We start from the raw sequence: 25,632 nt of genomic DNA, 5'->3' as shown, positions 1-25,632 counted from the left end.
GTTTGTTGAGGATACCCTCCTTTCCCTATCTAATGCTCCTGGCACTCTCACATCGGAGGTCCTTTGACCACATGCATGGGGTAGAAAGACCACCCTCCTGAGAAGCACCGTGCTGGTTAGAACCGAGCACTGTTGATGTCAAGACCCAGCTGTGCCTTTATCATCTGCGGAGGTGGGTGGTGGTGGTGGTGGTGGTGGTGGTGGTTGGTGGTGGTGGTGGTGGTGGTGGTAGGCGGGTAAATCCAAGGAGACATCTCTAAGGTCCCTTCTCAAATCTCAACCTCTCTCTCTCTCTCTCTCTCTCTCTCTCTCTCTCTCTCTCTCTCTCTCTCTCTCTCCTTCCCTCCCTCCCTCCCTCCCTCCCTCCCTCCCTCTCTCTCTCTCTCTCTTTCTCTCTCAGGCATGTTTTGCATGTGTGGGTGTGCATTTGTGCATGTGGAGGCCTGAGGTTGACCTCAAGTGTCACTGAACCCAGAACTCACCTATTCAATCTAGCAAATCAGTTTGCTTGCTATGGGGAGCCCCTGTGTCCACTTGGGGCCACCCTGCCCACCCTGCATGTAAGTAGGTGCTGAGGGTTCTGAATTCTAACCCAAACGCTGTGCAGCAGGAACTTTACCCCCTGTAAATCTCTCTTCAGATTTAGCCCCCTGCTTTTGAAGTGCTGGGGACCAAATCCCGAGCCATCTTTACCCCTCCTGAGAACTGCATGTAGGCGGCAGCCTGTGAGAAGGCAGGTGACATCAGGGGCAGATTCCCAAGCCCTTAGAAGATCTCTGAGAGGCTCGCACTTTGTGTGGCTTTTAGCATCTCCCTTTTGTCTCCTGTTCATCTGCGTGTATATAACCATGGCTCGCCATAAGCCTCAGGTCTCTCTCTCCAGCATCACGTGCTGTGGACCTCTTCCTCCACCACCACACTCCAGTGACAATGGATCCTGTGTGCACCCTGACACAGTAGACAAAAGAGAACAGATCCTCAGCTTGCTGTGCTCCTAGATCGGACAGCTTTACCCCCACAGACTACTGGGGGTGGTTTATAGCAGCAATGGGTTAGTCTTGTTTGAGCGCCTGCAGGTGGCTGAGGCAAGAGTGGGCTAGTGGGGTGTATCATTCTGCCATGATGGCAGAATACAGGGGAGAGAGTAGAGGCCACAGCATGCATGGTCCACATTCTACTTGGATGAATCATAGCAACCGACTCAGAGGCATTTCTTCCCTAGTCACCTGTTCCTAAATACCTGGCAGCCACTTCCCAAATAATTGACTTGGAGGCTTATTATTACTAACAAATGCTCAGTCGATAGCTCAGGCTTGTTACTAGCTAACTCTTACACTTAAATTAACCTATATTTCTATTTATTCTTTGCCATGTGGCTCATGGCTTGTTACCTCATTTTTATAAATCTTCCTTGCTCACTGTCTGGCTGGCATCTCCCCTGACTCTGCCCTTCTCCTTCCCATCATCCTTAGTTTGGTTGCCATATGCCTATACTTCCTGCCTGGCTTCTGGCAGGAAGTGTGTTATTAAACCAATTTGAGTGACAAATCTTTGTATAACACGATTATTCCACAGTACTTACTCTCTGCTCTGAGGGTTGATCCCTCAAAGCCCAGTGGTAAATTCGTAGCTGTGGACTGTACATCATAGAGGGCGTTAAGAGTGGCAAAGAAGGCTTACACATTCTGCTCTCCCTTCTAGTGACCATATGCTTTAGTCTCTTGATAAGATTTATTCTTGACAGTTTCATATACATGTACAATGTATCTTAATAATATCCGCCCCAACTCCAACAGACACAAGTACCACAACATATACCCTGCTTTCCTTCATGGGCCATTCTTCATTTTAAAAAAACGATTAAGTCCAGTTAGAGCTGCCTGCATATCACAGGCAAGCCTATCGGCAACTACACCCCGAGGAAGAATTATCCTTCCCTGGAATCTCTCAAGTGCCTGCCCTTGTTGGGGGGCCTTTGGTTTTACAGCTGCTCCTGTGTTTTGACAGTTTGCCATTTGTGTTTGCCTAAAGTCAGATGGGAGCCCCCTTTACATTAGATTATTGCAACTAATATTAATGTCAGTGCCTGTGGTACTAGAGGCCACAGGAGTGTGTGTGTGTGTGTGTGTGTGTGTGTGTGTGTGTGTGTGTGTGTGTGTGTAAATTCCTGAATAAATTATCCATAATCTCATGCTGTGATCTGTACATTTAAACATGATTGGCCTTGGTGTGCTAATTTTGAATTAAGCATTTCCTTGATTGATCTCTGTGTGTGCTCCCCCACAAGACAGGGTTTCTCTGTGTAGCCCTGGCTGTCCTGGAACTCACTCTGTAGACCAGGCTGGCCCTGAACTCAGAGATCTGCCTGCCTCTGCCTCCCGAGTGCTGGGATTAAAGTGCGCCACCACTGCCCCTGCCACCACCGATTTGTGGCATTTCCACCTTCTCTGTCGAGGTAACTGATTTTTCTTCACTTTCTTTGCTTTGTATAGCGTCTTCTCTGGTCTGTTTTCACACCACTCGAGTTACACGAAAGGACACAAGCCGCAGAGCTTCAGGGCACCCTGGAGGCGGTGGCAGCCGCTGCCAGCGTTATATGATAACTTGAAAAAAAAGAAAATCTGTTCAAGTATCCTGAAATGTTCCGTGTAGGAGAGCCCGGAGTCATAGGCCCACGGCTGCACTCGAAATAGAGCCCCGTGCCCTGGGGACCTCGCTGTCGCCTTATTTCTCATCCTTAGCTGCTTAGTGCGCAGCCTCGTTCCCAAGCCTGGGACTCAGGAGGCCCCCGTTGTCACCAAAGTCATTCTTCTTCCTGCAGGAAGATTTAAAATATTATACTTACTTTTGATTATGGAGATATAAGTGGATGTATTATATAATGAATCCCTTGTTCTCGTCACCCACCACCAGCAGGTCTCACCTGTGGTCCCAAGCTGTGACGTCCATGTGCCGTGTGAGTTGAAGCAGATCTTAGACATCTTTGGTTGATAATACTTCCATATGTGTCTCTTTACTTACTTTTAATTTTAAATTACATTTCTTTATTTGCAGGGGTGGGAGTATTCTTGGAGGTCAGACGACAACTTTGGGGAGTGGGTTCTCTTCTAGGTTGGCAGGCTCTGTGGCAAGTGCTTTGACCTCCTGAGCCGTCCTCAACACCCTGTTCGTATGCATTTTATGTCTAACACATAACAATAATTCTGTAATGCTGTCACCTATCCTGTTAATATTGAAATTTCACCATTGGTTTTAATTTTCTATTTTTTTCATTTTTTTGTGTGTGTGTATGTGTGTGGTACATGTGTGGGTATATGCATGTTTGAATGTGTGTGCGCACATGTGTATTTGTGGGTGTGCGTGCACATGCGTGCACATGCATGCAATAACTGATGTCAGGAACCAGCCTTGATCACTCTTCTACAGTATTACTTGAGCAGGGCCTCTCCATCAGTCCCAGAGCTCACTTTGATGTAACCAGGCTTGGTGGCCAGTGTGCTCAGGAGATGCCCCCTGCCTGCCTTTTTGAAGCTGAGCCATGTGAATCCTGGGGATCTGCACTCCAGTCTTCTTTGTTTTACAGCAAGCAGTTGAATGGTTGAGCCATCTCCCAAGCTCTGTGTTTAACAATTTCTAAGTCAGTTCCACACACCTGCAATTCATTAATGCTTATCTTCAGATTTGTAGAGGATACCTTTTTTTAAAATTTTATTTATTTACTTATGTGAGGGTGTCAGATCCCCTGTAAGTGGGGTTACAGACAGCTGTGAGCTGCCATGTGGGTGCTGGTAATTGAACCCAGGACCTCTGGAAGAGCAGCCAGTGCTCTTAACCACTGCACCATCTCTCCCGCCCAGAGGATACCTTTTTTAAGTTGAAAATAGATTTAATTTTTTTTTTTATTTTTTGGTTTTTTCGAGACAGGGTTTCTCTGTGTAGTTTTGACGCCTATCCTGCATCTCACTCTGTAGTCCAGACTGGCCTTGAACTCACGGAGATCCGTCTGCCTCTGCCTCCTGAGTGCTGGGATTAAAGGCATGCGCCACTGGCGCCCGGCAAAAATAGATTTTTTAATACCATGTATTTTGATCATGGTCTTCCCTCCCCCAACTCCTCCCAGATCCTCCCCACCTCCCCACCCAAATCTATACCTTTTCTTTCTCTCTCTCATTAAGATACAAACAGGCAACTAAAAAAATAAAATAAAATAAAATCAGATTAAAAATGAACAAACTAGAATAGTGGAAAATACTTTTTTTTTTTTAAGATTTATTTATTTATTATGTACACAGAAGAGGGCACCAGATCTCATTACAGATGGTTGTGAGCCACCATGTGGTTGCTGGGAATTGAACTCAGGACCTCTGGAAGAGCAGTTAGTGCTCTTAACCTCTGAGTCATCTCTCCAGCCCAATGGAAGATACTTTTAATGTTGTTATAATTTTAAATTTGGAGGAAAGTTACAGGAATAGTGTGAAAACTCCTGTGTCCTTCACTCCGTTCCCAAATAGCTAACATGCTCTTTGCTTTGTGTCTGTGGGATATTTACATGTATTATTATTTAGGAGTAATTACAGTGAGGCCCATTATTCTTTCCCTCCCTCCTTCCTTCTTTCCTTCCTTCCTCCTTCCCTCCCTCCTTTCCTCCTCCCTCCCTTCCTTCCTTCCTTCCTTTTTTTTAAAGACTAGTTCTTCCTGTGCCGTCCATGCTGGCCCTGAATTTCCATCCTCCTCCTCCGGTTCCCGAGGGCTGTGGTTACAGCCTGCACCACTCTACTGGGCCCCATTGTCATTTGCTCTTTCTGTGTGTATTCCTTAAGGCAGGACATTCTCTCCGTTCCTCAGCACAAACCATGACGCAATGCTACCCATAACCCACAGGCGGACTTGAGTCCACCATCTGCCCCAGGGTCCTGTGGAGGCGGACTTGAGTCCACCATCTGCCCCAGGGTCCTGTGGAGGCGGACTTGAGTCCACCATCTGCCCCAGGGTCCTGTGGAGGCGCAGGATCCAGTGCAGGGCTCTACAGTCCACATTTATTTCAAGCAGGTCCATTTGTTTTCTTTCCCCATTATTTGTAATTTTGACATCTGTGGTAAATACGTGGCAGTGGCTGCAGAGCGCCTGGCTGTGGGGTCTCTTGCTGTCTCTGGGTGTTTGGAGTCAGGGCCTGCAGTTTTGGCGGGAGCGTTTCAGAACACGGTGCTGTGTCCTCCCCAGCACACCCTGTCAGGAAGCATGTGACGCAGATTTCTTGTTCTGTTATTAGCGTGTAACTTTTATCACTTGGCCAGGGTGGTGCTTGCCAGATTTCTTCACCGCAGACTTGATGAGTTTTATGATTCTTTTATTTATTTATTTTTCTATTATCAGCTTGATACAGTATAAATTCTTATTCTAATAGTGAAATGGTTCACTAAAGCTTGCCCAGTGATTGAGTAAAACCAAAACTTATTATAAGCCACAGTCATCCTAGGGTCCCCCCTGCTAGGTAGCCTCCCTGGATCTGTGGGTTGCATCTGATTGTCCTTTGCTTTATATCTAGGATCCACTTATGAGTGAGTACATACCATGTTTGTTCTTCTGGGTTTGGGTTACCTCGCTCAGGATGATATTTTCTAGTTCCATCCATTTGCCTGCAAATTTCATGCTGTCATTGTTTTATGATTCTTAATTACTAAGTAATTAGTGATTTTTTTTTTTTTTACTCAAGTGTATGCTGTGTGTCTGTGTGTGTGCCACATATGTATGGGTGCCCACTGAGGCTACAGGTGTCAGCTGGAGCTGGAGTTACAACTAGCTAGCTGTGTGCCCTGTAGGTGCTGGGAATCAAACCCGGGCCCTCTGAAAGAGGATATGTGCTCTTAACTGCTGAACCATCTCTCCAGGCGGGTAGGGGTTTTTAAAGGAAGACACATTGACGCTTGTTAACTCCTGTTGCTTGACAAACTTTCATCCAATGGTATGAGGGTCCTTGGATGAGTCATACCCCAAAGCATCAGCTATTGCATTGATGACTGCCAATATGTGATTTTTCAGTTAACACCCCCCTTCCACATTCTCAGTAGGCATTGTCCTGTACCCTCCTTTATGTATTTATCTATTAATTTATATGTATCAGTATGAACCCATGGAGTTCAAGTTTATTATGTCTTTGATGTTGCTGTATTTGATGCCTAGCATTGCTTGAAGGATCTTTAAATTCTTGTGTTGTTATTGTTACTATTTTATGTGTACAGATGTTTAGCCTGCATGTGTGCCTGGTGCCTTTGGAGGCCAGAGAGGGTATGGGATTCCCCGGAACTGGAGTTGCCTGCCATGTGGTGCTGGGAATGGAACCCAGGTCCTCTGGGAGAGCCGTCAGTGCTCTTAACCGCTGAACCATCTCTCAGCTCCACTGGGGAATCTTTTGTTACAAATATTGGTAATTTTCTAGATCCACCCAATCCACTCTGCATTCTATAATGGTGCGACTCAATCACTGTTTTCACGGTTATTAACAGGGATAAGCGTGTAAACTTAGCTTCCCCTTATCAGCCATTTGGTTGCTTAATGGTATAGTGAATGTGGCCTGAAGAAGGCGATACAGGTTCCTTTATTCACCATTAATTAAATAAATGAGTTGAATCTCCCACAGAACTCTATACATAGAATTGGAATATGATCCAGGTTTAGCAGTGATGGGAGACGCCCAGGGCATGGGAGTGTGTGGTGATGTGACAGTTCCAAGGGCTGCTGGATGGGGCCTGGGTTATACGCAGGCAGAGAGGCCAACATACGGGGTGAGGGAAGCACACAGGTAGAGGGAACAGCACGCAGGTAGAGGGAACAGCATGTACACAGGGCAGGCACAGCCAGGAAACTGGGAGGCTGCAGGTGTAGAAGTATCAGCCAGGGAGGAATGAGTGAGCTCAAGAAGGACCAAAGACGTCTAATAAAAGGCAGGAAGTAGGAAAGGGGTGGGGCCGCGGGTGCAGCTCAGTGGCAGAATGCTCACCAAACCTAGAATGTTCAGAAAACAGGGTTCAGACAGGAATTGTCTAGGATAGGCAATGGAGAGACTGTGGCTGCTTCTAGGTGAGGTTGTTATGGCCCATGTGGGGCTGGGCAGGGAAACTGGGGCAGGGAGGATGGATCTGAGAGACAGCGAGGGGCATGTGGAGAGGACTTGGATTCTGCCTGTTGAAGCTCAGGGCTGAGGCTCAACCCAGCTTACAACTATAGCGCTGTGGAAAGACATTGTGGGCTCATCTTTTTGTGTTGGGAAGCAAGTAAACAAACAAACAGCAACATCCTGTCACTCATGTTCTACTTGGCAAGACATCTCGGTGAAAACTGGGCAGCTGAAACACTTGCCTGACGTTCTGTGGCAGGCTTTCAACCCGATCCCAGGACGTGCTGAGCCATCTCCAGGCCGTGGTGGTGCTCCAGCATGTCAGTGGAACCACAAAGGTGGGTGTGATGGATATTGAGTGAGCGGTACTGATGGGGTGGAGTGAGGTGTCCTGGATCTGTTCCACGATTGCACATACTTCAGCATTGATTCCCTCAGCCCTCGTGCCGTTTTGAAGCTCTCCTCAGTGCCCTCCCTGAGCCAGGTGGGGACCAGGCAGGCTGTGTCTCATGGGACTTGGGGATTAGCTTGCAAGTGATAGATACAGACTATCACCAGATAAAACAATGCATTATTTCTGAGTACCTACTCCGGTATTCTCCATCAGAAGATGCGAGTCCCAGTGACCAAGAAATGTGTATTATTCAACTTTCTTATCTCTATTACAAAAATGCCTGATGGTAGCAACTCTTATCCTGGCTCATGGTTCTGGACGGCTTAGCCCTTGGTCATTTGGTCCCATCTGCGTGGGCAGAACATCATAGTGATGAGAATGTGCTCAAGGAGAGCAGTTGACCGGGAAGGGGAGAAAGGGGAAGATGCCAACCCTTGGCTTGTCTTCTCTGTCTTCCCCCTTCTAATCCATCTGGGTCCCCAGCCTGCCCACATTCAGGGTGGGTGTCCCTCCGAGTCACACCCAGAGGTGTGTCTCACCAGTTTCCCAGGTGATTATTCTAAATCTAAATTAATTCTAAATTAAACTTGTTGATAATTCTTGTATAATATAAGAGGGACCAGCCTTAATATTATACATCCCAGGGGCTCAGGAGAGAACTACAAACGGTGAGGACTATTTTCGGGAAAGAGAATCTCAGCACGCAGAGCTCTTAGTCCAGTCATTTATCTTCCAAATCTTCTTCCTCTCCCTCCCATGCCCTGGGAGTCCCGGTATGTATACACTTACAAGCAGTAATCCCTTGGCAGTGCAAAGCCAGGCTTCCAGGGTCAAACGGAGGAGTGATAAGAATCACATAGAGGGGCAATAACCGTTAATTATCATTTGCAACCCCAAAGGGAAGTGACCAATGGGGAAATGAATTAACCAAAGGCTAAATTTGGGTAATATCTAAGAAGAGGGATCTTATGTGCTCCACTATAGTCTTAAACGTGATTGGTAGAAAATGTTAAGAATCTATAAGTTGTTAGGTCAATGGGAGAAAATAAAACTGCCTTCTTTTTTCCTGTGGCTCCTATCTGTCCAAGCTATCTGCCGTTTTTCTGCAGGGTGGGGGAAAGTGTGCTCAGTCGCTAGGCAACCTGTGTACAGTTAGATGCCTTTGGTGATGGTTAAAGGGAGATCTGGAACTAGAGGTAAGATTTGGGAAAGGAGGAAGTTAAGCTTAATTGGCATATCCGCCAGGCCTTCTCAAACAGGTAGCCTGGATACTTAAGTCTGTTCTTAGAGAGTACAGAGGTATTTCTGAGAAGGTACTTTTCTCCATCTGGGGATGGACCTGACTGGATGCCAATGACGATAATTACAGGGAGACTTGAACTGGGGTTCTAGCCGAGCATAGCTGTCAGCGCAGAAGGTTATCTAAATATTCCTAGAAGTGGTTAGGTAAGGAGTTAGAGGTCTATAGAGTTAGTAAGGCTGTAAGAAAAGAGGGTCTGAGCTAAATTGTGTAAAGCTGTTACTTAACGTCCACCTGACCTAGGCAGTGTCTCCTTGTGGAATTTACCTTAAATCAGGAGACTAGCATGTGGACAGTTATTATTGTTTGTCCTTGAAAATGACTAAGGGAGATATCTGATTCCAGAGAAAGCCTTTCCTGAGGCTGTTCTCCAAATACCTGGAATGTGTATGTCCAGAGAGTGATCAGTCCACACTGTTAGCCCTTCTTAGGGAAAAGTCAATTGGGAAAACTATGAAGGCACACATGATTTTCATAACAGAATACAGCTGATATATAACAAGCCAAGTAACACCAAAAGCTCCTTGGAATTTGGCTTCCTCTGAAGGAATTCCTTGATCCCTTCAGGTAGTGACTTTGCCATAACCAACTGAGTTCTTATGATATATTCCTGCAGCTCTCAGCAGATAATGAAGAGGAGTTATCACATGCTCTGATTCTAGCTCTGGCTCTGAGGTTGACCAGTTCTATAGGCCAGAACTAGGTTTATCTTTCCCTGGATTCTTCCTTTTCTGTAAAGTGGGGCTGATTCTAACAGGTGCCTTCCACTCGGAGCACACATGATAAATACATGCTAAACAGTGTCTTCATTGCCCACTTCGAGGGCAGCGTGAGGACTTATGATTATGTTGATGACAGTCCCCATGGGAATAGAGGCACAGTGTGGACATAAGTTACATTGATAAAATGCTGTGCCTTATGCTTTACTGTTTGCCATATGCTGGGTACTAATTTCACAAGGTGAGCTTCAGGAGCAGGAGACTGCCTTGCAAGCCTCCTTTTACACTTTCATTAGAATATACTTATATCAAGAGTGTCCTTGTAGCCGGGGCCCTTATTTAGCATTTCCCGAGGGAGGCTTTAAATGCAAAAATGAGGCCAGGCAAAATGAACCAGGTCAGGTCTCACAGTGACACTCTCCTTGCTGGAACTAACCTAAGTGGAGGCTTCTCTTTGCTGGTACCACAACAGCTCTGATGGTTTTGGGGAATGTACATGCAGGCTGTGGGGAGGCAGGTCTGTGGATCCCCATGGGCCAAGCTGACAATGGACTAGTGGCTCTGTCCTGTGGGTCCTCCATGTCCAGCCTCTGTATGAGGAACAGGGAGGAACATTCTTGCCTGGTGTGTGTGTGTGTGTGTGTGTGTGTGTGTGTGTGTGTGTGGCACGCGCGTGCGTTCGTGTGCGTGTGTGTGAATGGGCACATGCATGAAGAGGTCAAAGGACAGAATCCCAGGAATCAGTTTTCTCCTTCCACGATGAGATCCAGGGATCCAACTCCAGCTGTCAGGTTTGCTTGGTAAATGCCTTTAACCCCCTGAGCGGTCTCACTGTCTCTGACTTTTGTCCACTCTTAAATTGGGACCAAAAAAGGTTGCTTTCCAGTATAGAGGTTTCTCAAAAATTAAAAAAAAAAATAAGGTTATTTATCCAAAAGAATTAAAGTTAGACCTCTAAATGATGTTAGGACTTCCATGTTCAGCAATATTCACAGCAGCCAAAACACAGGAACTAACCCATATCCATCAGCAAATGAAGGGTTAAAAAGAGGGTGTATATAAATATGATGGACTATCATTCAGCCTCACAAAGGAAGGGAATCCTGCCATTTGTGACAGCCATAGATAAACCTGGAGTGAAATGAACCAGTCACAGGGAGACTTACACTACACAATTCCACTTACAAAAGATGTCTAAACTAGTTAAATCAACTGAAGCACAGATTGTAACTTCCGTCGCCGAGGACTGGGGGGACAGTCATTAATCACAGGTGTAAAATCTCAGGCAGGAGAGAAGAATGAGTGCTGGTAATGTGCTCCACAACCCCGCCTGGAGGTGACGATGCTGCATTGTGCACCTAGATACACACTGAGGATGGAGTCCATGTTAAATTCTCATATTAAACATGTGAAAGGCCTGGCCGGAGAGCTGGCTCAGAAGTCAAGAGCACTGACTGCTCTCTTCCAAAGGACATGGGTTCCAATACTAGCACCCACAAGGTGGTTCACAACCATCCATAACTCCAGTTCCAGAGAACCCAACACCCTCTTCAGGCCTCTGTAGGCACAAGGCATACACATGGTACACAGACAGAGATTCATATAATGTGCACGTGCGCAGACACACACATACACACAACTTTAAAACCTTGAAGTGGGAGATTTGTCTCTTACTGATTTTAGTTACCCCTCCCTCCATTCCTTTTATTTTCCTTTTTTGAGTTTTTTTGAGACAGGGCTTCAAGTAGCCCAGGCTAGCCTGGAACTCCTGTGACTTTGAACTCTACCAGTTCCCCCCGCTTTTGCCTCCTGTTGGGTAGTGCATTTTTACTACCATTTCTGGGCTCTTCCCCTCGACCCCCTTTTTTGTCTCAAGTCCTTCAAGTCCTTTGTTGGATAGACTTATTGACACTGTGTTCCTCAGCTGGTGGCCTCTGTTTCCCAAGCGTGTTTTTGTATCTAGCTTGAGATTAAGACACCTCTGTAAATGTGTTGGTCTGTGCATACCAGGTGGCCAGGATCCAGAGCAGCAAGCATTGGGCCTTTGGAGGCTCTGAGCTGTTAGTTACCTTTCAGCCTGGCAGCAGAACTTGGCAGTATTATCCACATGGCACTGGTTTTGTGTGCATGAAAGCTGCAAAGTTGAGGATGTCATAGAGTACTGTGCCATGCTTCCAGAGAGCCGCTGAGGCCAGACAATGTGTGCTAGGGTTTGGTTCTTTGGGGCAGGCCCCTGAGAGGCCATTTTGTGAAGCTGTGGAGATGAAGCCTGAGTTGCAATGGAACCCCAGCATGATAGAACAATGGGATGTCTCCCGAGGAAGGCTGCAGACACAGAATGGAGTTGACCCAAGCGCGAGGCTGTGTGTGCCCCAGGCAGCAGAGCAGGAAAGGGAGGGCTACTCAAGCACTGTGGAGCTCAGATGATTCTACCACGAGCCTAAGATGCCAGGCACGATGCTGTAGAATCAAGGGTTTCAGTCTCGCTTTAGCCTGATCATTCTTGCTGCGTCCCATTCTTCCCTTCCGGATCAGGCCTGTTTAGTCCTGCACTGTTGGGCACTGGAGGTAAATAACTCGCATTTGATTTTTATAGGATGCTGTGAGCCTCAGATGAGTCTTGAACTTTTAAATAATGTTGTAATTTCTAGGTTGTGAGGACTTTTTTTTTTTTTTTAAAGATTTATTATTTATTATGTATACAGTGTTCTGTGTTTGCCTGCAGGCCAGAAGAGGGCACCAGATCTTATTACAGATGGTTGTGAGCCACCATGTGGTTGCTGGGAATTGAACTCAGGACCCCTGGAGGAGCAGCCAGTGCTCTTAACCGCTGAGCCATCTCTCCAGCCCTTTTAAACTTTTTTGTTTGTTTGTTTGTTTTGAGACAGGGTTTCTCCGTGTAGCTTTGTGCCTATCCTGGATCTCGCTCTGTAGACCAGGCTGGCCTGGAACTCACAGAGATTCCCCTGGCTCTGCCTCCTGAGTGCTGGGATTAAAGGCATGTGATACCACCACCCGGCTTTGGGTGTGAGGACTTTTGAAGCTGGACTGAACGTATTTTGTATTATGGGATGGCAGTGAGCCTTTGGGGAACAGGGAGGAATGCTATGGGTTAAAAGCGGTGTGTTTGGTTGTCAAGTCGACAGGGGATAGAGGTGTGATGATGGTCAGTGTTGTCAACTGGACAAGACCGAGGGTCACTCAGGAGACAAGCCTCTGGGCACGCCTGCCAGAGATTATCGTGAGTAGGTTAACTGAGGCGGAAGACCCACCCTAAAAGTGGGCTAGGGTCCTCAACCGAATAGGAAGGAGAAAAGCATCAGGGCACGAGGCTGGCCGCCCTCGGCTTCCTACTGCAAATCCAGTGTGACCAGCTGCCTCAGGCCGCTGCTGCCGCCATACCTTCAACCTGGGAGCCAAAGGCTACCCTTTCCTCTCGGGTTGCTTTCGCCAAGTACTTTATCATAGCAACGAGAAGAGAAAGTAAAACACACACTGTGCTCCCTACTACCGCCTGTGGTGGTCGACGTACCTTCTGAGCGGTTTTTTTAAAAGCACATTTTTATTGAAGTGTAACATTTAGGCAGTGAAGTTGGTAAAGTATAAGGCTTTACTTTACACTCAATTAATTTTCATAAGTGGAGGTCCCCTTTATTCTGAATTCATTCCCTTTGTTTATTCAGCTTTTAAATATATATATATTATATATGTGTTTGGGGATATTTCTTCTTCTTGCCAGTTTGGGGGATTGAACCTGGGGTCTTGCACATGCTAGACAAAAGCTCTACCACTGAGCAACACACCTAGATATTTTATTTTCATTCTAAAAAGACTTTCAGATTAAGTCATTATTAAATAAATCCAACTTTTCTGGAAAAAAAAAGTGTATGAGTGTTTGTCTGTGTGTATGTCTGTCTGTATGCCCTGTGTGTGCCTAGTACCTGAGGAGGCTGAAGGAGTCAGATCCCCTGGATCCAGAGTTACAGACAATTGTAAGTTTCCACGTGGGAGCTGGGAACCTGACCAATATGCTCTTAACCACTGAGTCATCCTTCCAGGCCCTAAATGCAATGCTTAATTAGTAAACCAGTGCTCTTAGTATTTATTTTTTTGGACACTGCCAATCAAACCCAGGGTTTCACATAGGCGGGCACATGCTTTGCCCTCTTCTTATTTAAACAGTAGTTGGCAAACTGTAAGCCTACCTCCTTACAGATAGAATGTTCTTTGAGACCAGTATGTTTTCCAGCATATTTCCTTCCAATAGGTGCATTCAGGATGCCATTGCTGAATCACAACTTGGCAGGTTGAGTGGGAATTAGCCAAATGAGTCACAGTCCACTTCAGCCAGCACAGAGAGAACATGTCAGCATGTGACACTGTCTGGCTTCAAATTGGCTATTTGTCGATTTTCTCTTCCTGCCCTGGACTTGTGAAGTTAAGACACTGTTGCGAGCTGCAGTACCAGAGATGTACACCAGAGGGCGACACTTCATAGTCATCTATAGACACCATGGTGAGTTGTGTCCGCCTGCCACATGGACTTTTCTAGAGGATACACAACGAGGAAACATGCTGTTGACAGCCCACTGAGGGAGAGTTTTGTGTCTTGTTCCCTTTGGTCTCCTGCTCCACTGTGACATTTCATATAAGGAACAACTTCGGGTGGATTAAGGCATCAACCAAGGGGCACAAAGGTGGTGGCTGAAGAATGAGTAGGAAGCTAAGCCATTTGCCTGTCCAGTGCAACCTCATCTTGTACTGCCCAGGCCCGCCCATACCCTCCCCATAGTCTCAGCTCCATCGTAGCATGGGGGCCTCTGTTTTCTTGAGAGAACTAAGGGCTGCCATCCCTTCTTCAGGCAGGAAGTAAAAACAGTCCTGTCAGTGATACAGGCCACTTCTTACTGGTGGCTAGTTCCCTGGAAGTCAAAAGGAAGAAGTTTGAGAAAGAAGCATTTCCATGGTGGTGGTGCAGCCATTCATTCATCCTTGCCATCTTCCTCTGTACCCATTCTAGAACCAGCCTGCTCTCTGCCAGGGCTTCATCTGCTCAGTGACAGGTTCCCTGTCCATGACCAGCCATTGAAGTATCAGAGAAACTCAGGGAATCCTTCCCTGGCTTACAGTCTGAGGGAAGTCTTCACGCCAGCGAAGGCACAGCAGCAGGAGTGTGAGGCGGCTGGTCACATGGCATCCGCAGCCAGGAAGCAGAGGGAGATGAACGCTGTAGGCATTTGTGTCTAGACACTTTATGATCGTTATACCCATCACTCCCTGCAAGGGGTTACTATGTGACTCAAGGAATGACAGCCTACATGGGACACTTAGGGAACCAACGAGATGGCAAATGCTCTTGGAGGGAGCACAGAAGGTCTGCATATATTACACATAAGCAAATCACAAAGTGGTGCATTTTGAATATGAAATATCCCACAAGCTTATGTTTGAACATGAACTTGATGACTCCATAGAAACCATAGAAACCATAGAAAATTTTGGAGATAGGACCTAACTAGAGGAAGTAGGTCCCTGGAGGAAGGACTTTGACATCTTTATCAGGTCCCTGTCCCTGCTTCCTGGCTGCCATGAAGTAAGCTCTTCTGCTCAATCACACCCTCCCCGCAATGGTGGACCAACAGCTCTGAAACTGTTGGCCAAGACGAATCTCCTCTTCAACTACTTTATGCCAGATGTTTAGTTATGGTGATGTAGGAATAACTAAAACAGAAAACCAGTGTTAGAGAAGAGGGGGAGTGGGGCTCTTGTGACTAACCCTGACCATGGGGAGAAGCTAAAGGAAGCTGAGAATGCTGTAAGCGGAGCTTAACGAACGAGTGTGGGAACGTGGAACACCAAAGTACCCATAGAAAGGTGGACAGTGATGGCCAAGCAAGCGAGGTTTCAGACGGCAGTGAGAATTCTACTGGAATTCTCTATTGAGGCCGTTCATGTTTCATTCTTGCAGATAATTTATCTTTCGGTATGTTCCGAAACCTTGAGTAAAGCTAAATTTATAACGGACTAATTAATTTGATGGAGGAAAACTTCAAATCAGGATAGCCTTCAGGTTATGACATGGCTATTGTCGGCTGCTTCTAGCCAAGCTTACAGTAAGAATTGGCATCAGAAAGCAGAATGGAAATGTTGGGAAAACGTTCAGTTCATCCAGAAAAGGAGCACATTTAACATAGATAAGGAAGGCTTGGTAGTCTAGGAGATTCGTGTCATTGAAAAGAAATCAAGCATTTTACATTGGAACCATCAGAAAGATGCCTTCAGCGTATCTCAATGGTTGGCCAGACCCAACCTATGTCGGGATTAAGAGCATCAAAGTTTTAATTCATTTGCTTTGAGAGATGCAGAACACCCTGCACATAGCCACATATTTCCTGTTTCCATCAAACCTAGGAACCTTAGTCTGCTGTAGTCCTTGGGGACCTGCTTGAGTGAGTGTCATCCCCATGATACTGGTTATGTAGGCATGCAGAATGCAGGATTTACAGGGTCATGAAGGATCCCACTAGAATGTCAAAGGAAGGCAGGGGAGGCAAGTCAGAGCATGGCAGGGTCATGTTTCCTGTAAACATCCCTGAGAGGGATGGATCTGTGAGCATAAAGCCTGAGCTGCAGTGGAGAATCCAAGATGTAGAGATGCCAGAAATGGCTCCTTAGGAAAGCTGCAGTTAATGAACAGAAACAGGCAAAGAGAGGCCACTTGAAGTCCAAACAGCAAGGTGGCAGGATGGGACTTCCCAAACCTGCTGGTGCCATCATGCCACCAAATCCCCTGGACTCCACGTGATCTACAAGATGTTCTGCCTGCCCTGCTGGGTTTTGGTCTTGCTTTGTTCCCAGTCCTATTTTTTGTGTCCTGATTTTAAGCCCCTTGGCATTTTACAGAGCCCCATAGCTAAGAGTTTGCTTGCGTCTCAGAGAAGACTTTGAACTTAGACTTTTGAACACGTAGGAGAACCAGAGAAGGATCAAATGCATTTTGCATTTTGAGACGCTCATGAACCCTTGGGAACTGGGGTGGAATGTGGTGGTTTAAGTATGAAATGCTCCCCATAGGCTTATGTTTTGAAACCTTGGTTCCCAGCTGGTGGCAATATTTTGGGGGTCATGCTTAACTGGAGGAAGTAGGTCATTAGGGGCACGCCTTGAAAGATTGGTCAGATCTCTAGATCGCTACTCTTTCTCTGCTTTCTGGACACTATGATGTGAAGGCCCTGCTCTCCGATGCCCTGTCTTCCATGATGGACTGACAGTTCAAAGAATGAGCAACATTCATTTTTCTTCCATCAAGTTTATCTTGGCTATTCTGACAACTCCAGAAGTAACTAATACCCTAACTAACCTGAGGTGGCCGCCATGGCTTGGAGAATGCCGCATTAGCTGTTACAGGCTTCGGAGTTCCAACAGCTGCTGTCCTGGCGAGGTCACTGCTGACGGTTATTTGGCTTTGAGTCACTGAAGGGCACATAGTAGGTGACGGCCACAGTAGGGCTGTTTTGCAGTTATGGCACCTGCTGATACTTTGTCCCTGTGTGCCCTGATTTTATCAGATGGTAAACCGGAGCCTCGACACAAACTCCCTGTTAAAGGCGCACAGTTCCCTTATTGTGAGTGTTGCTGAGTGTCCTGGTGTGACCGGGTGGCCATGCCAAGGCCTGTGCGAACGAGGCCACTGTAGCTGCCTGGGGCTGGAAATGATGGCTTTGGGCTGTTTCACACCTCCATGAACCCTCAGTGAAAGCGAGGGAAGTTGCCAAGAGGGTTGCCGGTTCCAGCAGGCTGAGTAGAGCATATTTCACTGTCTGGGCTTTCCGAGAGACTCTGGAATGTTCGTCCTCTTAACATTGTCTCAAACAGGATTTTTAAAAATGTATTTATTGGTTTTTTAGTTTGTTTGTTTTTGTTTTTTGGTTTTTTCTTTTTGGTCAGAGACAGAGTCTCATGTAGCTTAGGATGGTTCCAGACTCACTGTGTAACCTGGACATGCTTTGAATGGCTGAACCTTTTGCCCAGGCCTCCCAAATGCATTGCAGCTGTGTGTCAACACGCCCAGCTTTCTACTACAATCCTCTAGATTTTTAAGTTACATTTATTTACTGTGTGTGTTTCTCTCCCTCCCCCCACCTCTCTCTCTCTCTCCCCGTGTGTGTGTGTGTGTGTGTGTGTGTCCCCTCTATGAAACTTGTGGAGGTCAGAGGACAATTTGCAGGAGTCAGTTCTCTCCTCCCATCATGTAGGTTTTGGGGATTGAACTCAGGTCTTCAGGCTTAACAGCAGGTGCCTTTATCAACGAGACATCCTAATGCCTCTCAACCAGGTTTTTTTTTGGTTTTTCGAGACAGGGTTTCTCTGTGTAGCTTTGCACCTTTCCTGGAACTCACTCTGTAGCCCAGGCTGGCCTCGAACTCACAGAGATCCGCCTACCTCTGCCTCCCAGTGCTGGGATTAAAGGCGTGCGCCACCACCGCCCGGCCTATTATTTTAAAATTTAAAAAAATGATTCTACCAGCATAATTAGTTATATATAATGATGAGTTTCATTATGACATTCTCGTTATTTATGTAATTTATTCTGATCATATTCACCCCGTTTCCCTTCCTGTCCCCTCCCATCTCCCTCCTCTTCTCAACCAGACCCCCTTCTACTGTTGTGTCTGTGTTTGTTTGTGTTGGTGGCTCCAGGAGTTTCATTAGAGTTGCTCACATGCCAGATGAGGGGCTGTTTTCAGGAGTGTCAGCAACTCACCAAACCCAGGACAACAGCATCGTCGTAAGGTTCCAGGCTGCAGTTGAACTTCAATAGTCTGTCCAGTCTTTCCTTTCCTCTATTTTATAAAGCAATCCAGAATTCTACACTGTATTTAGTGATTCTCTATGTCCATGTATTAGTCAGGGTTCTCTGAGGAACAGAACTGATAACATATGAACATATAATACAAAGGGATAATTTATAAGATTGGCTTGCACAGTTTGGTCCATGCAGCCCAACACTGTTTGTCTGTACACTAGAGACTGAGGTCCCAGTGCCCGCTCGGTCCACCGGGCGAGATGCCTCAGCAGTTGCCATCTGGTGCTGCAGGCCTGGAGGGTTCCTGGAGAGCTGTAGCTAGAGTTTTCCTGCCTGACCCACAGTCAGGACAAATCTCTCTCACCCACCAGTCCCACAGCCGCTCAGACCCAACCAAGTAAACATAGAGACTTATATTGCTTACAAACTGTATGGCTGTACCAGGCTTCTTGCTAACTGTTCTTACAGCTTAAATTAATCCATTTCTATAAATCTATACCTTGCCATGTGGCTTGTGGCTTACTGGCATCTTCACATGCTGGTTGTCATCGTGGCGGCTGGAAGTGTCTCCTTCTGCCTTCCTGTTCTTTCTTTTCTCCTCTCTGTTAGTCCCGCCTATACTTCCTGCCTAGCTACTGGCCAGTCAGTGTTTTATTTATTGACCAATCAGAGCAACACATTTGCCATACAGACCATCCCACAGCAGAGAGCCGCCGTCTTTTCAGGTCATGTTGGAAGGCTGAAGAAGCTGGGTTTTGACGTCAGTGAAGAACGGCAGCTGCAGGGCCAGCAAGGGTAGATGCACTCACCAGCAAGAGTAGATGCACTCACCAGCAGGAGTAGATGCACTCACCAGCAGGAGTAGATGCACTCACCAGCAGGAGTAGATGCACTCACCAGCAGGAGTAGATGCATTCACCAGCAGGAGTAGATGCACTCACCAGCAGGAGAAGATGCACTCACCAGCAGGAGTAGATGCACTCAGCAGGGGTAGATGCACTCATCAGCGGGAGTAGATGCACTTACCAGCAGGAGTAGATGCACTCACCAGCAGGAGTAGATGCTCTCACCAGCAGGAGTAGATGCTCTCACCAGCAGGAGTAGATGCACTCAGCAGGAGTAGATGCACTACCAGCAAGAGAAGATGCACTCGCCAGCAGGAGTAGATGCTCTTGCCAGCAGGAGTAGATGCACTCACCAGCAAGGGTAGATGCACTCACCAGCAAGCTGTAAAGGAGAGCAGGCAAAAGCAGCCCCGCTTTACCCTCAGCTGTTTTTATATCTGGGCTGCTGAGGGAAGGTTCCGTTCACTCTGGGGGAGCCCCCATGTCATTAATTCTTTCAGGAAATACCTTCGCAGACCCTCCCAGAGGCGTGTCTCTTTGTTGATCCCAAGCAAATTGACAAGATTAACAATCACAGTGTGTAATTGTGGATATGCTTCTTCTGATAAGTATCCTACATCTCACCCATTCTCCAGTCCTTTGCTTGTACCTGCACAGACTGCTGGGTATTTATTATATATACAGTAGGTGATATATATATATGGTGGGTTGTGATCTACACTATGCCCAGGGATGACTTACAGTGCAACCCTGATTTCACACAGTGGCCTGGCTTCTTCCATCTCCCACCATGCATGAGACACTTTCGTTTGCTGTGTTTCCACAGAAACTTCTGGAGCTGTTGATTCTCTCTCTTTTCTGATAGTGGGCCCAGGAGACTCACTGTTTTGACTTTGGGTATAAGAGTCTAACTCCTTAATGTGCCCACCAGCTCTCCATTTGGCCTTTGCCTGCTCCCCAGCACCCTGGCTTCTCTGTCTCCCCAACTCCCTTGCTCCCTGCTCTCCTGTCCTGTTCCTCTGCTCCCGTGCTTCCCTGCATTATGGTGCTGGGGCCTTTCCAGGTCTCTGAAAGCCCTGTGAATTCTCCTGGTCTTACAAGCTTGGCTTATGCCTAGAACACAGTCTGCCTAGCATGGTGCTGTTGGTTAGTCACTCTAACATTTAACACCCCAACAGTCTCCAGCCTAAAATTAAATGCACGACGTGAGCCTTGTGACAGACACTCCCAGCTCTGCCAAGTCTGCAAACGGAGCCCCTTTCCTCCGGTGCCAGCTCAGCTCTGGTCTCGCTTCAGCTCCACATCACTTTCTCTAAGAGGCGTGGTCAAAGCAGAGTGGAGTCAGAAAAGGAAAGCGTTCTTCAAACAGAAGGGGATTGTTTTGTTGGGTGTTGTGATGGCTGCTCTAACGTCAGCTTGGCACAATCTAAGATTACCAGGAGAAGGGCTCTGAAAGTTTCTGTGAAAGATTATCTTAATTACATTAATTGCTGTGGGAAATAATTATGATAGTTACGGTGGGCAGCAACATTGGCTGGGCTTTAAGTAGCATGCATGTATTTGCTTATTGCTTTCTGCTTTCTGATGTGGATGTGATTGATCAGCTGCTTGACTTCCCCACCATGATGAACTAGACCTTGAACCCTGAGCCAAAATAGACCTTAAATTGTTTTCACCGGGGGGTTTTACCAGAGCGACACAGGAGCTGAGATGGAAGCTGGTACCGGAAGTGAGGCTGTTAGTGTCTGAACCTGACCACATGGCTCTCGGGCCTTTGGAACTGTTTTGTAGGGGGAATGTGGGAGACCTTGGATCTTTGGTCTAGAAAAGCCACCCGATGCTGTAAGCAGAGGTTGATGGGCCATTCTGTCAGAGCTTAGAAGATAAGAGGACTAAGAGAAATGTGAATGATGTTTCAGAGAACAAAGATTCTATCAGGAATTAAACTAGGGGCCATACATGTATTTTTGCCAAGAATCTGTTTCTGTTCTGCCCGTGTCTTAAGAACATGGAGTGCAGTAAATCAACAAATACTATTTGTTTGGCAGAGGTAATTTCAGGACGGGAGTGCGTTCGTGTTGGAGCTGATATCAGCGGGGAGTGGGGGACTCCATCTAGTGGGTCTGAATTCATGAAAATAAAGACAGCCTGAGCTGAAGGGGTTCCCTGCATCTCAGAAGCAACCACCTAAGAAAGTGTTTCCCTAGGGGCAGCACACTTAAACTGATGCAGCTGTGGTCCAGGGTGGCCAGATATCTTGAGCCGGGAAGAGAAGCTTGTCCGCGGCATCCATGTGATTGCTGGTTATGAAAGCATGGGGGATGCAAGATTGAGGGGGTCATGGAGAGCAGCAGAGGCCAGGCATGTGTAGCCGGGGGTGGTGTCCATGCAGAAAGCCCCTGAGAATCATAGGAAACTGCTGGCATAGGCTGGAGCTTCCCTGCTCCTGCTAGACTCTGTGTGCTGTGGGCAGCAGAGCTGGAAGGCGGGCGCTTCTGAGCCTCCTGGAGCTCGGCTGATTACATTGTGAACCAAACTAAACTTTTTCCCTTAAGCAGGCAAAGAGCAAGAGCTTCCTTCTCCCATGGCCTTTATAGAGGCTGTCATCAGAAGGTGTGGCCCAGATGGAAGGTGGATCTTTTCACCTCAAAAGGTCCAGATTAAGTATAGGTCTTCCCACTTCAAATGATTTGATTAAGAAAAATGCCTCGCAGGCATACCCAGGCACTTGGGTTTTAGTTAATTCCAGATGTGGTCAAGACGGCAGACCACCAAGAGTAGCCACCCCAGCGGGAAGTTGCCCAGTGAATTCATCCCCCTGGTACTGTTAGCTGTTTGCCAACTGTTCTTCCCTTTGTAACACCCCAAATCTGGGGTCTCACGGAGTTCTGGATTTCCTTCACGTGTCTAAGGGAGCAAGCTAAGTAAATCCACTGGGTTTCTAGACGTGGGGCCCAGTTGGAAATAATACATACTCAGTTACCGCTCCTTCACCTCTGGTGTTGTTAGCTCCCTATGTCACTATGGAGGGTTGTTCCTTTGACATGAGGTGGCATCCTGTCAGCCCTGTCATGGCCTTGAGCGACAGGGATCACATCTTTGCTCTGTGGTTTTCTTGGTGGAAAAGAATGACAGTCTCAAGGACAATGCCATTCCCAGGTTACTTCGAAGCAAAGTAACCTGGCTTCCAATCTCTGCTCTACTGGCACCATCTCACTCTTTGCTTCCAAGAGTTAGTGGAAAGATCCTGGCATGAAGCTGCAGACCTGTTCTGCCTATTGGGACTCTTCTCCATTTCCTGGTGTCCTCGAGGGCTCAGACTGCAGTAGTGCCACATGACAGCCTTCCACCACTCCCATGGTAGGCAGACATGGCCTCAGATCCCTTGACCAACCCATAAGACGTCAAGTCTGACAAGGCATTCTCTCCCACTGGGGATCCCAGGGCATCTCCCAGCTCTCAGGGCCTGAGATGAAGATTTACTTTGAGCGTTTCTTCAATCTACAACTACTGGGTTCGGGAGCCTCACCTCAGACCTTCTCTTGAATCCCACAGAAACCAGGGTGAAATGGCCCACACCTGCCGTGGAACCATCAACCTGGCCTCCGCACACATTGACACAGAGGACTCTTGTGGAATCTTGCTATGCAATGGAGCGAGGACCTACCACCTCAAGGCCAGCTCCGAGGTGGAGCGGCAGCAGTGGATCACCGTTCTGGAGCTGGCCAAGGCCAAGGCTATCCGAGTGATGAAAACTCAGTCAGGTAGGGACCACTCAGCCCAGGGGGTGTGTATGAGTGGTGTCACGCTGTCCCACTAGAGGAAGTGGGGATCAAAAACATTTGGGAACAGCAGTGACCAGGAAACCCAAGGGAGTCTGGTCCAATTCAGAAGGCCCAAGGCCTGTGTGTGCCCTTCCCATTTGGTTGGGTGTACCCTCAGCAGTGAGGGAGCTGTTCTGCCAAGGTGTTTGTGGGTGGCTGGCAGTCCTGGGGGCAGAAATGTTTGCAGAGCCAGGGGCTATGTATGCCTTATTTTGAATAAGAATGGTTATGAGGACTTTAGTAGATGCTTCAGATATTGTGGGTGGGGGTCCAGGAGGGTGTACCTGTGCCTCAGACTCGATTTTCCCTAGTGACCACATTGTGAGTACCTGAGGACAATTTCCCATCCTAGCTTGGCCAGGCAAGACATCAACTCTGATGGTCCAAGCAAAGTGTTTTACCTTCTTAAGTTAATGTTTAAATATTCAGTATATGATTTATAAGCTAATAGTTCTAAAACCCCGTGAGTAAAACCCATGTTGGACTCCTGCCCCTAGCTCCCTACTTTAGACTCTCACCAGAGGTGCCAGAGGTGGTCAGCTTTACACATATGCCCTGGTAGGTACTTGTTTAAAATGCAGCCCCCCACTGCCTTGCCTGTTTAGCTATTTATCCTAAATGTGTCTGTCCCTGTTAGTACATACAAACACTGCCTTTGTTTTCGCAATATGGTTTTTCGTTGTATGGAGGTACCATAGTTCATTTAGCCTGTTGTCTGTGGATGAGCCACTAGGCTGTTTTCTTAAGATTTATTTATTTTGTGGGTATGAGTGTTTTGCCTACACATGTCTGTTCAGTGTGTGTGTGTGTGTGTGTGTGTGTGTGTGTGTGTGTTTGTGTAGATGTAACAGTCTTATTAAATAAGAAACACAGAGCCAAATGCAGAGTTAAAAGCCCAAGAGGTCAGAGCAGTAGCTAAGAGCTGATACTAAAAACCCTTCCTTACCTTCGCTGCCGCGGCCGTCCTTCCCCTCAGAAAGAGGCCTACTTCCTGTGTGTCTTTTTATTGACTTTCTGTTCTGCCTTCTTATTGGTTGTAAACCCAACCACATGACCTCCTCGTCACTGCCTGTCTATACAGACCTCTAGGTCTCTATGGTTGGTATTGAGATTAAAGGCGTGTGTCTCCATGCTGGCTGTATCCTTGAACACACAGAGATCTGCCTGTCATGTGATCGGGATTAAAGGCGTGCACCACCACTGCCCAGTTTCTGCTATGGCTTGCTATTAGCTCTGACCCCCGGGCAACTTTATTTATTAACATACAAATAAAATCACATTTCAGTACAAATTAAATATCACCGTGTGTGTGTGTGTGTGTGTGTGTGTGTGTGTGTGTGTGTGTGTGTGTGTGTGTCTGTGTCTGTCTGTCTGTCTTTCTCAGCATCCAGAAGAGGGCACCAGATCCTCTGCAACTGGTGTTATGGGCAACTGTAAGCCTTTGTGTGGGTATTAGGACCCGAACCCAGGTCCTCCGAAAGAGCAGCAATTGCTTTTAACTTCTGAGTCACCTCTCTAACCTGAGGCTGTTTTCTTATTTTTCGGTGATGCACAGTGGTCCAGGGAGTGGCCTGCATGTGTTTTTATTTCAAGCATGCATATGTGCAGATTCAACACAGCAGTGGAGGAGGCTACTGGAGCTACTGCCATTTAATGCAAGGCCTACGTTAGATTACTTAAGGAAAGAAAGAGGCTGAGTCTGACCTTAGGCAGGGCCATGTTTATTCACAGAGAGGGGGCACTTTTGTCACTCACGTGTGCAGATGGCCAAAATGCCTTCAGAAGAAGATGGGATGCAGCCTTTTATAAGGGTGGAAATGACTTCCGTAGTCTGCAAGGGAAGGTGGGAAGTGTAGTCTTTCAGCAGGAAACATTCAGGCTGTGCTGAGCCCTGAGGACCCATGTGTCTGTGATTGCCTGTGGAAAGCTACTGTGGTGTATGGGGTTGGGCTCAGGTCAGCCTTGCTGTCCAAGTGAGGGAACCAGCGACTTGTGGAGAAACTTGCTTCCTCTTTTCTATGAATGAGTGACTACAACAGCTTCATCATTTTTTCCTGGGAACTTCTAAAATTGATGTATAGGCAATATTTACTAGATTAACTATTTACATTTATTTATTTATTTTGTGTGTGTGTGTGTGTGTGTGGTGTGTATATAGGTGCATGAGTGCCACTGTGTGCACGTGGAGTTCAAAGGACAACTTGCAGGTTCATCTTGTGGGTTCCCAGGATGGAAGGAACTCAGCTAAAGTCCCATTACCTCCGGAGCCAATGAGGACATTCTCATTCAAACTAGCATATTCCACTCCCCAGCCCCCATACACATGTAGCCATATCATAATGCAAAATTCACTTAGTCCGTCTTCAAAAGTCCCTAGTTTTTCAGTCTCCACACTGTTTAAAAGTCCAAAGTCTCTTCTGAGACTTAAGACAGGCTCTTAATTTACATCCTGTAAAATCCCAAATGCAAATTACATACTTTCAACATACAATGCCACAGAATATACTTTATCATTCCAAATGGGAAGAATGGGGACATAGTGAGGAAATGCTGAACCAAAGTTAGGTTTCTATTGTAGCGATGAAACACCATGACCAAAAAGCAAGTTGGGGAGGAAAGGGTTTATTTGG

The 25,632-nt window shown here is 46.9% G+C and overlaps 1 protein-coding gene across 2 annotated transcripts in view; it reads left to right on the top strand.

Moving 5' to 3' along the window:
• Positions 1 to 25,632, top strand: part of Osbp2 (oxysterol binding protein 2) — a 163,196-nt gene that overhangs the window by 15,140 nt on the left and 122,424 nt on the right. For both annotated transcript variants that reach the window (XM_052736331.1, XM_052736332.1), the window contains exon 2: positions 22,734 to 22,942. In XM_052736331.1, coding sequence (XP_052592291.1) covers positions 22,734 to 22,942 — 209 coding nt within the window. The remainder of the gene's footprint in view (positions 1 to 22,733; positions 22,943 to 25,632) is intronic.

The sequence above is a fragment of the Peromyscus californicus genome, unplaced genomic scaffold (assembly GCF_007827085.1).
Source record: "Peromyscus californicus insignis strain IS unplaced genomic scaffold, ASM782708v3 Scaffold_13__1_contigs__length_99412109, whole genome shotgun sequence".
Taxonomy (NCBI): Eukaryota; Metazoa; Chordata; class Mammalia; order Rodentia; family Cricetidae; genus Peromyscus; species Peromyscus californicus.
This window is presented reverse-complemented; position numbering and strand designations above follow the sequence as displayed.